Below are 12,470 nucleotides of genomic sequence, written 5' to 3' on the forward strand. Positions count from 1 at the left end.
ATACAAGGACCTGAGATACAAGGACCTGAGATACAAGGACCTGAGATACAAGGACCTGAGATACAAGGACCTGAGATACAAGGACCTGGTATCAAGAACGATAACAAAGCACGCGTATCACCAGGGCCTTGAACGCCGACCCTACAAGCAGCGAGAGAGTCCTTAGCAAAAGAGAGATCCTTACATGGTTCACACAGCCGGGGCGTAGGAGAGAGAGAGACGCCAACAGTTGGTGTAGCGGAGGAGACAAGGGCGGCCTCACGGGCTGGCGGACACCCGCGGCCACCAGGAGGAGTCTGGCCGCCAGAGCTCCTCTCATTATCCTACACAACCCTTTTAAAAGTCCACTCCGCCTCATGCAGGGGGGGGGGAGGGGGGGGGGCTGACTGTCTAATTAGACTTATGCAGTAATGAGAGATGAGAGAGAGAGAGAGAGAGAGAGAGAGAGAGAGAGAGAGAGAGAGAGAGAGAGAGAGAGAGAGAGAGAGAGAGAGAGAGAGAGAGAGAGAGAGAGAGAGAGAGAGAGAGAGAGAGAGTACTTAGATTGGAGCAGAGAGAAGTCACAGAAGGAGAGAGAGAGAGAGAGAGAGAGAGAGAGAGAGAGAGAGAGAGAGAGAGAGAGAGAGAGAGAGAGAGAGAGAGAGAGAGAGAGAGAGAGAGAGAGAGAGAGAGAGAGACAGACAGACAGACAGACAGACAGACAGACAGACAGACAGACAGATGAGATCCTTGCCACAAGACAGCATCTCGTCCCCCTCCCTCTACCCTGTCAGTATCTCCCTCCTTGTCTACCCGTCACGCTCCTGTGGTCGACCAGGTTGTGGTGGAAGGCGTGGACAATGTCTGGTCACCGCGGGCATGTGGATGACCCACTGTGGTCGCACAGGTTACGTCTGGTAGTCAAGTGTGAGAACGAGATCAGAGGCCTGGTCGACGACCGGGCCGCGGGGTCGCTGAGCCCCGAAATCACCTCCAAAGGCAAGTTTAGCGAGAGGTACATCACATAATATATGTGAGACATCCTGGAGGGCCCAAACCCGCCCAAACCTACACACTAAATTAATAACATACTGGCGCGAACGATATGGCAGGAAGTGCAGAATAAAACATGTCAAGAGTAGAGTTGCCATAGACACCTATGGCACTTGTCTGCCGCCTATCAGTCCGTCAGCCTGTCAATATATCAACTCCACTGCTGCCAAACTGAGCTAAATGTTCTAGTTTCTAATTGCAAACCCAAAACAACACGTGGCCCGCACGTGTGGCCAGCAAGTGTGGCCAGCACGTGTGGCCAGCACGTGTGGCCAGCACGTGTGGCTGTTTTCACCAAAATCTATAACAAAAAAAATTTACCGTCTTAAAAAAAAAAAAGCAAATTGAGGGGGCGTAAATATTTACAAAAGTGTCACGTCTAATTAGCCAGGGAATGTTAGGCGTTGACGCGTATACTTGAAGAAGTATACACGCCCTTCACGTATATTTATACACTCTCTCTCTCGAGAAAAAAAACCTGTTCTCATGTATTTGTTACAAGAGCAATTTTTTGTAAATTGGCTTGTTGCTGCAGCGAGGCGTCGCAACAGCCTCGTCCCACTGGTTGACAAGCATTATATAGGAAATAGTAAGATTAAATTTAAATATTTTTAAATAGTTAAGCGTCAGATATGAAGTGGTTTGACGTGACCAGAAGCCTACGAACCGTCCCTCATTATAATGAAAGTGTAAATATAAAGCTGATTTAAATTTCCCTAAAGCACCAAGATATAGACGCTGTGTTTGTTAACCTCATTTTCTTACTAAACTTAGGCTATATGAAGGATTGCAGAGCTTGGGCCAAGAGGCCAGGCACGTGGAGCGTGGAACACGTGAGGCCAGGCACGTGGAGCGTGGAACACGTGAGGCCAGGCACGTGGAGCCTGGAACACGTGAGGCCCGGCACGTGGAGCGTGGAACACGTGAGGCCCGGCACGTGGAGCGTGGAACACGTGAGGCCAGGCACGTGGAGCGTGGAACACGTGAGGCCCGGCACGTGGAGCGTGGAACACGTGAGGCCAGGCACGTGAAGCGTGGAACACGTGAGGCCCGGCACGTGGAGCGTGGATGACGTGAGGTCAGGCACCACCTCTACACACATCACTATTCTTACTCTTAATGTTACCCAGAGACGTGACAGTAACCTGATACATCAATGACAAAATCCACGGGAGCCGTGATGACGATTCGAACCAATGCGCTGGGTGTTCCCAGACACACGCTCTAGACCACTGGGCCACCACGTGGTCAAATAATTGTAACCTGGGGTTACATCTCCTGACGGCTGAGTGGACAAAGCTCGGGGTTCGTAGTCCTAAGGTTCCGGGTTTGATCCCCGGCGGAGGCGGAAACAAATGGGCACAGTTTCTTTCATCCTGATGTTCCTGTTCAGTCTTGATCACGAAGAGATCCATCAGCCCCGCTCCTGTGCCAGGTAAGCTACGGGCTCACCATAGCCAGTGCTACTTGGAACTTGTTCCGAGTAGCTGAATCTACAACAACAACGAAGATATTGCTAAAAGTAGGTACCAGGTCAGCCAGTTACATCTAAAGCAGCGTATACTCACAAACACAAGATATACGCCCCGTGAATATATCATCATACCTTCAGCATATCTCCCAGATACACATTATAACTACATCTAGTGAGTAAAACATTGTTACATCGCTGAAACATCACCAGTTACATTTGAAAATTCAAATTCAACCTTATACCAACCGTCATTAACGTTCATAATACCAGACCGTTTGTACAGACCCTTCTGCGGGTGTAATGTGGCCGCGCAACTACCCGTTGTGTTGAGGGGTGAGGACGGGCTCTGATTGGCGGAGACACCTGGTGACGTACGGCCGACGGGAGTGAAGTAATGACGGACATAATGACCGTCTGGGAGTGGGCGAGGGGGGGTCAAGAGGTCAAGTGACGTGAGAGGAGGAGAGGTCAGGTCATGTGATCCTGGCGGGAACTGGGAGGCTGCGAGGGGTCACGTCCTGGTGACGGATAGGTTCTGTCCTAATTGTGGTTTAAGAGAGGGGGAGCTGGTGGCCTTCATGAGGGGCTGCCTCAACTGCTGCACGACACCCCGCGCCGCTCCACATGCTCACCACAGTCTTACAAAAGTCCAACTTTAAAACACGTGTGTGTGTGTGTGTGTGTGTGTGTGTGTGTGTGTGTGTGTGTGTGTGTGTGTGTGTGTGTGTGTGTGTGTGTGTGTGTGTGTGTCTGTGTGTGTGTGTATGTGTGTGTGTGTGTACTCACCTAGTTGTACTCACCTAGTTGTGTTTGCGGGGGTTGAGCTCTGGCTCTTTGGTCCCGCCTCTCAACCGTCAATCAAATGTGTGTGTGTGTGTGTGTGTGTGTGTGTGTGTGTGTGTGTGTGTGTGTGTGTGTGTGTGTGTGTGTGTGTGTGTCCCACGTGCTAATTTAGTACTCACAAATATATCATTTTCTTTTCCTTCGGCTTAGAATTAAAGAAAAAACTGCACATAAATGCTAATCATATTCATTCCTTGAAGACGTTCACTTTAATCTCCGAGATGTAAGACTTCAGTGCTCTATTGACTCCACTCGGAGCGTTGACATAGCAAAATTTAATATGCTTTAAATAGGATTTAGCACTATTTATCGTGTGTATTTACTATTTATGCCTGCAGAATCGAGCTATTAGCTCTTGGAGCCCGCCTTTCTAACAGATTTATTTTCTCCTCTATTATGTCTACTACATATATTTCTCTCTAACCCACGCACACATCCCCAGGAAGCAGCCTGTAGCAGCTGTGTAACTCCCAGGTAAACCTATTTACTGCTAAGTGAACAGGGGTATGAGATGAAAGAAACGCTGGCCATTTATTTCTGCCTCGGCTGGGAATCGAACCCTTAGGACTACGACCCCCGAGCGCTGTCTACTCAGCCGCAAGGGTGAGTGTGAATCATTATTACTCGAGACTGTGAGTGATCAAGGCCCGTCCTGCCTCACCCCGCGGTCAAGGTTATCAGCAGGAGGAGCTGCAGGAGAAGTGGCCTACAACAGCCACGACGGCGCGGCTTTGAAGTGACACCGTCGACCCCAAGGGAACTCCTCTGAGCAAACAAAAATTATCTTTCAACAGCGTGGTAGTGGTTCCCTTGTGGTGGGTGGAACGGGCGGCCACCACCGTCAATCTGTCCCCCCCTCTCTCTCTCTCTCCTCCTCCTCGGCTCCCACACTCTCCCTCTCTCCTCACGCTTGATAATATTAACCACAGCCATTTGTCACACTCAAGAGATGCCTTGTTCAGGGAGTGTTCTGAGCTCAGTCTTGCTTTACTGTCTGAGAGAGAGAGAGAGAGAGAGAGAGAGAGAGAGAGAGAGAGAGAGAGAGAGAGAGAGAGAGAGAGAGAGAGAGAGAGAGAGAGAGAGAGAGAGAGAGAGAGAGAGAGAGAGAGAGATCAAACATCGAGAACACTCTCATAATACACAAACATATTCGTCGCTAATTTTCCCGCCTCCAAAAACACAAATAAAATGATCATTTGAACATATTAAGTAACTCACATTCTTAAGAGTCTAACAGTACTCTTAAGAACCATTGTATAAACCTATAAATCATATTTTATTAAAGCACAAATATTCACAGCTATTTCACGTATGTCAAACCCAAGTAATTTGGGATAATATTTTCAGCTATTTTAAACATGTAAGAATACGATGGAGAATCAGAGATAGGTGGAGGAAGAATACGGACGAGAACAAGTGCAGAAGAAAGAATAAGGAATATATGATCGATAAAGAACAAGGCTTATTCGTGGAATAACACAACATATTTAGATACAGGAAAGACCTGGGTAAATACTGGTTTGAAAACATGAGTGTTGATTTATGGAATAAATTACTGATAACAGAACAGACCTGGGATCACTTGATTGTTTCAAGCGTAGGTTAGACATATAAATGAATGAGTCCGGGTGGATGTAAATAGCAGCTGTCTCGTAGGCGAAGGAACAGGAATAAGGAATGGTGCCCAACCGCTTGTACTGGACGGTAGAGTGACGGTTACGCTTCAGTGCAGGTCTGCGTTCAATCCCCGACCTGCTCCTTCCCCTCGTCCCATCCCAAATCCTTATCCAACCGCTTTCTCCTGTTAGCTGAATTTTTTGATATGTCGTATGTGACATACGACTTGAGAATGGTCTAGGACGGACCGAAACGTGGTGATGGTCTCCTCTTGTGTTGTGTGACCTGGTCAGACCGCTCCATCATAGACCACTCTCGTGCACGCACTCTTCAAGTGATATATAAGTTGACTGATCAAAGTAGCTTGATCAATCCACTCCTCAGTACCTTCGGCTCAATTGCTCACTATATTATTCATCCAAGCAATCTTGCGTACACACACTTACCATTACCAGTTGTTAATTCTATATGTGTGTCCTGCATTATATATATATATAGATTTATATATATTTGCAGGCAAGTAACAAGAGGGTGAAATAACGCCATAAATTACAAGCTTCGCAAATAACGAATCTCATAAAGGAGATCGACACCCCAATACTCGCCCCCAATCACCTGTCCTCCAATCACCTGGCGCAGAATTTAAGGTTTTAGCGATTAAGTTTGTGAATGCGTGAGTGCGTAAGTCCTCACCTACGCCGACTCATCGTCAACACCGGGCGTAATTTACGACCGTACGAGTCCATCGCTAATCATCCCAACTCTAAATTTGTTACAACTAATTTTTTTTCTTTATATTTGTATAAGGAGCGCGGCAATTTACACGCCAACACTAACGACCCTTCAACGGTGTATTAAGTTGTTTGCGTTAGAGATGACCTTCTGTTGACAAGGAGCTATAAACCCGTCTTTGTGTGGGGGCGTATTGAGACCACACATGTTGCACACACACACACACACACACACACACACACACACACACACACACACACACACACACACACACACACACACACACACACGCTTCATGATCTACTGATCACGTGTTGCAAGGCGTGAACACTGTGGGGTGACGTCACACAGGTGTCCTTCCTGTGGGATGATGTCACAGAGTCATCCTTCCTGTGGGACTGAAGCAGTGGCCAGGTATCGTGGATAAAACTGTGGGTGTGGGATAGGCGTGGGTATGTGTGGGGTGGGGGCGGGGGGTGCTAGAGAGGGGTGGGGGTGTGTGGGGAGGGGGTGTGTGGGGTGGGGGTGTGTGGGGTGGGGGCGGGGGGTGCTAGAGAGGGGTGGGGGTATGTGGGGTGGGGGCGGGGGGTGCTAGATAGGGGTGGGGGGTGTGTGTGGTGGGGGTGTGTGGGGTGGGGGTGTGTGTGGTGGGGGTGTGTGGGGTGTGTGGGGTGGGGGTGCTAGGCAGGGAGGGAGGCGCTGGGTAATAGATACTAACACCGTGCTAGTGAGCGTCTAACACCAGGCGCGACAAGTCGCCGGCTTGTACCAGGCCTGGGGAACACGGCCTCTCTCAGCTCTCACAAGTAGCGGTCGGCCAGCTTGTCTGTTTTGAGTTTGAGGGGAAAATGAGCTCTGACTCTTGGGCTCCGATCGCTCGTTACTGACTTGACAACGGATGGCGTGGGGTTTGTCCTATAGAGAGAGAGAGAGAGAGAGAGAGAGAGAGAGAGAGAGACAGACAGACACAGAGAGAGTGAGAGAGCGAGAGAGAGAGAGAGAGAGAGAGAGAGAGAGAGAGAGAGAGAGAGAGAGAGAGAGAGAGAGAGAGAGAGAGAGAGAGAGAGAGAGAGAGAGTATGGGAGAGAGAGTATGAGAGAGAGTGAGAGTATGAGAGAGAGCGAGAGAGAGAAGAGAGAGCAAGAGAGAGAGAGAGAGAGAGAGAGAGAGAGAGAGAGAGAGAGAGAGAGAGAGAGAGAGAGAGAGAGAGAGAGAGAGAGAGAGAGAGAAGAGAGAGAGAGAGAGAGAGAGAGAGAGAGAGAGAGAGAGAGAGAGAGAGAGAGAGAGAGTAGGAGAGAGAGAGTATGAGAGAGAGAGTATGAGAGAGAGCGAGGGAGAGAAAGAGAGAGCGAGAAAGAGAGAGAGAGAGAGAGAGAGAGAGAGAGAGAGAGAGAGAGAGAGAGAGAGAGAGAGAGAGAGAGAGAGAGAGAGAGAGAGAGAGAGAGAGAGAGAGAGAGAGAGAGAGCGAGCGAGGACCACAGAGCTTATCACTAGGTATCAGTTAACGACTACCGCCCCGCCCATTAGCCGGGATTCACAGATTATACTAATCACAAGTCGTAATTTGCATAATGGGAAGCATAAAATTGGGTTTGCGAAATAAAAACCCGAATTACAGCGATAGCTTCACAAAATCATGACGGTTGTTGAGCTCTGTTGAGCTATAGGAAGGGAACACACAGTCATGTCCTGTTGGGCACATTTTTTGTTTTTGCATATATGCACTTAAGTACACACACACACACACACACACACACACACACACACACACACACACACACACACACACACACACATATACGTCTATATATAGACCACGTTTCTATATATAGAAGATCAATGGTGCGTTGGTCACGGTACTGTGTATTTTTAGGGCTGATCCTGGGCGTCATGGGTTCGAATCCTGGCCGATAAAATATAAATAAACAGGAATATATATTTATTAAACTATACGTGCTTATGTACAAGTGCTCGCGCACGCACTCGCACGCGTACACACGCACACATCCCAGAGCTACGAGGGATGGGGTATGAGGAGCGCCTGAGGGAACTGTGCCTTACGACACTAGAAAGAATGAAGGGAGAGGGGGGACATGATAGGAACGTATAAAATACTCAGAGGGATTGACAGAGTTTACATAGACGAAATGTTCACACGGAATAGTAACAGAACGAGGGGACATGGGTGGAAGCTGGAAACTCAGATGAGTCACAGAGATGTTAGGAAGTTTTCTTTTAGCGTGAGAGTAGTGGGAAAATGGAATACACTTAAGGAAATTGGATGAAAATAGGAATAAGAAAAAAGAATAGCAAAATACGAATAAGAAAAAGACGAGGATATTAAGATGAGAAAGAAGAAAGATTAGATACTGAGAAAAATGCAAGAAAACTGGAATCAACAGGAAGAAAAAGAGTACTTCAAGACGACTCAAATAATGTTACGACAGACCAACCTGAACACGACGACCACCACACGACTAGAACACGACCACCACACGACTAGAACACGACCACCACACGACTAGAACACGACCACCACACGACTAGAACACGACCACCACACGACTAGAACACGACAAAACCACGACGACAAAACAGGAAACAAAAACACGGAAAAAAAAACCTTTGAAGCAATAATAAAAGGCGAGTATGACACATGACGAACATATAGAGGAAGGGGCGGAGGAGAGAATAATTGAGGATAATTGGAAGAAGAGGGTGCCTTGATGAAGGAGGTCGTTCCCGCCTTCAACTTAACCAAGAAATGCAACCTTTGGACGCCGGATACACGTTGACCCCAAGAGGCAATTTTGTTGCACAGATTAACGAAGGGAGTGCAGGGAGGGAGTGAGGGAGTAAGGGGTGAGATGGGACAGGGGAGAGGGGGAAGGAGAGGAGGGAGGGAAGGTAAGGAGGAGGGGAACATAAGAGGGAAACAACCACATCTAAAGACCAGTACTCCTGGTCGTAGGAGGCCTGGTCGACGACCGGGCCGCGGGGACGCTAAGCCCCGGAAGCACCTCAAGGTAGGTAATCTCCTACACACCTCAACACAGATAACAAACAAATACCAAATGCAGAAAATAATAATAAAAAAAATTACTTTTTATCTTGTAAAATTAAACCAGAGATTAAAAGCAATAAAAATTAAAACAAATACCACAACCTTTACAAAAAGATATGAGAGATGGTGCTAGTGCTCTCTAATGTGGAACACTTGCACACTAACAGCCTCTCGCCAGGCTGGAGACGTTGCTGACCTGGAGAGCGTGCAGAGATCCTTTACTGCCAGAATCCACTCAATAAACATCAAAGTTATTAACACCACTTAAAAGGTTTACATCTTTATTTTTTAGTGCACAGGTGAGAGAAATATATAATAATTTACACTTGGAGCGACAAGTTCCAAACCTGCACTCAGAAATAACACAGAAATGCGGCCCCAGCATGGAGCCCGTATCTAGTCAAGCACAAGACGAAGTTGGAAAAAGTTCAGAGGTATGCCACTAGGCTAGTCCCAGAACTAAGAGGCAGGAGTTATGAGGACAGACTACGTGAACTGCATCTCACGTCGCTGGAAGACAGAAGAGCTAGGAGAGACACGATCACCACATACAAAATTCTCAGGGGAATTGACAGAATGGACAAGGTTGCATTATTTAACACGGGTGGTACACGCACAAGGGGACACAGGTGGAAGCTGAGTACCCAAATGAGCCACAGAGACATTAGAAAGAACTTTTTCATTGTCAGAGTAGCTAGTAAATGGAATGCATTAGGAAGTGATGTGGTGGAGGCTGACTCCATACACAGTTTCAAATGTAGATATGACAGAGCCCAGTAGGCTCAGAAATCTGAATATCAGTTGATTGACGGTTGAGAGGCGGGACTAAAGAGCCAGAGCTCAAAACCAGCAACCACAACTAGGTGAGTACATGAGACCAGGAGGTATGGCAGGATGTGCAGAATACCCCCGTTGAAGAGCTGAGGTGCAACAGGTACTCTGAGAGAGAACTATCAACTTCAGAGGCCCGAGACTGTTCAACACGCTTCTACTACACATAAGGGGCATAACTGGCCGACCCCTCACAGTGTTCAAGAGAGAATTTGACAAATATTGATACTGTTTTAAAAAGATTTCCCTATTTTGCACCCGCAAGATAACGTAAGCTTTTAAGGGTTGATAGATGTTAATCTTCTTGTTTGAGGAGCTGTTCACTTGAGACAGTTAAGCAAGTCCCAGCTGTGTCTGGGTACAAGTGACTGGATGAACAACCCAGCGGGTTTTCTTCCTATTGGGGAGTGTTGTACATTCTGCTATGGCGGTATGTCCACTTACAAGATGAGTGGCGCTGCCCAATAAACTCGCCCCTCGGGGCAAAATTTAAAAAAAAATTATATTTGATAAGAACCTCCCAAGGATACCTGATCAACCAGGCTGTGATTCATACCTCATACTTGCTTTTTTTCTACCACAGAGGTGGCCACACATTTACAATGCTAACCAGCATATATACAGATTCTTATCCTCCATGGACAGGGTTAGTGATCTGTTAAACATATAGTTCAGGGATTCATTGAACAATCAACCACACAAGGTGATTGTAGTGCTTTTAAAATGCTGATCTTGCCTACATACATAAATACACAGATTTACGTCTGTTCTACATAAAGTGTTCGATGTGTGTTTTTATATAATGTCATTAATGTGCTTTTATAAAGCTTAAATTACACATACATTATATATATATATATATATATATATATATATATATATATATATATATATATATATATATATATATATATATATATATATATATATATATATATATGGCCTGGCACGTGACTTAGCTATCCTGGCCAGACACGTGACTTAGGGGGATACATATATATATATATATATATATATATATATATATATATATATATATATATATATATATATATATATATATATATATATATATATATATATATATATATATATGTATCCCCCTAAGTCACGTGTCTGGCCAGGATAGCTAAGTCACGTGCCAGGCCAGGATAGCTAAGTCACGTGCCAGGCCAGGATAGGTAAGTCACGTGCCAGGCCAGTATAGCTAAGTCACGTGCTTGGCCGGGATAGCTAAGTCACGTGCCAGGCCAGGATAGCTAAGTCACGTGCCTGACCAGGATAGGTAAGTCAACACTAGCCTCGGCGCCTTAACATCTGCGTGACGGAACCTATCCCACGGTGGCCAGGTAACTGGAGCTCAGAAGTTGTACTCCGCGTCATTGATTTTCCTAATTATCCTTGAAGTAATTAGCCTAGAAGGCAATTAGGGACATCTTTTAGCCAAACAGCTTCTCTTTCTCAATCAGTTAAATACATCGTTGTCTACCGAGACATTCTCCGGAATGTTTACGCCAGATGTTGTGCTGTGGTGTGGTGGTGTGGTGGTGGTGGGGGGGGAAGGGGGGTGTAGTGTGGTGTGGTGGACATGTGGTATGGTTGAGGGGGTAGGGTGTAGTGTGGTATATAGTTCCAGGCGGTAATAAGTGCTATTATGGCCAACCACCTTAATTGTAGCATTCAGTACCGAGGATCGATCCCCTGTCGTCCCCTCCCGTCCCCTCCAACATGGTCTCCTCTACCCACCTGTCAACTACACCATACGGCCCTTCCATCCCCCACACTCACACAATACACCTTCAACCCTCCCATCACTGCCTGGTATTGGAAACTATCTCATCCATTTTAAACAATCAACAATCGTAATTGTGTGTCAACGTTTGACCTCTCAACCATCACTGAAGGTTAATTATGCTGCGCTCATCCGCCAGACTGACCTTCCAGCAGGCTCAACCACCACAAGCAAATGTCTTGGTCAGAAAATGTGGATTTTTCATTTAAATCCGAAAAGCGGTTCAGGCGCTAGAGCAATAATAAATGTATAAGTTCACAGACTCATCAGATTCATACTCTTAGTCCCACAGACTCATCAGATTCATACTCTTAGTCCCACAGACTCATCAGATTCATACTCTTAGTCCCACAGACTCATCAGATTCATACTCTTAGTCTCACACTCATCAGATTCATACTCTTAGTCTCACACTCATCAGATTCATACTCTTAGTCTCACAGACTCATCAGATTCATACTCTTAGTCTCACAGACTCATCAGATTCATACTCTTAGTCTCACAGACACATCAGATTCATACTCTTAGTCTCACAGACTCATCAGATTCATACTCTTAGTCTCACAGACACATCAGATTCATACTCTTAGTCTCACAGACACATCAGATTCATACTCTTAGTCTCACAGACTCATCAGATTCATACTCTTAGTCTCACAGACACATCAGATTCATACTCTTAGTCTCACAGACACATCAGATTCATACTCTTAGTCTCACAGACACATCAGATTCATACTCTTAGTCTCACAGACACATCAGATTCATACTCTTAGTCTCACAGACTCATCAGATTCATACTCTTAGTCTCACACTCATCAGATTCATACTTAGTCCCACAGACTCACCACGTTCGAGTCCCGTTTCTCTTACAATAACATTTCTTCAGTTTTAAAACAATATTGTTTAATCTACAATTTTGTCCCGTAGCACAGTGGTCTACATCTTCGATTCACAAGTCATAGCTATACAATGTAGAAACGATATTTTCAATTTGGTTTTGAAGTAGGTCAAGAGTTAGGGTTGTTGGGGGTTAAGCCTATCGAGGACCTAGAGGTCAACCCAAGACCCCTCATTCCCCCCCC

General features: G+C 46.2%; 1 protein-coding gene across 1 annotated transcript in view; it reads left to right on the top strand.

Annotated features, from left to right (window-relative positions):
• LOC138365660 (DNA ligase 1-like) overlaps positions 1-166 on the top strand; it is a 10,911-nt gene extending 10,745 nt beyond the window's left edge. The window contains exon 2 of the mRNA XM_069326150.1: positions 1-166. This exon is cut by the window's left edge and continues 575 nt beyond it. Coding sequence (XP_069182251.1) covers positions 1-166 — 166 coding nt within the window.
• Positions 167-12,470: the final 12,304 nt, after the last annotated feature.

Source organism: Procambarus clarkii, chromosome 17, assembly GCF_040958095.1.
Source record: "Procambarus clarkii isolate CNS0578487 chromosome 17, FALCON_Pclarkii_2.0, whole genome shotgun sequence".
Classification (NCBI taxonomy): domain Eukaryota; kingdom Metazoa; phylum Arthropoda; class Malacostraca; order Decapoda; family Cambaridae; genus Procambarus; species Procambarus clarkii.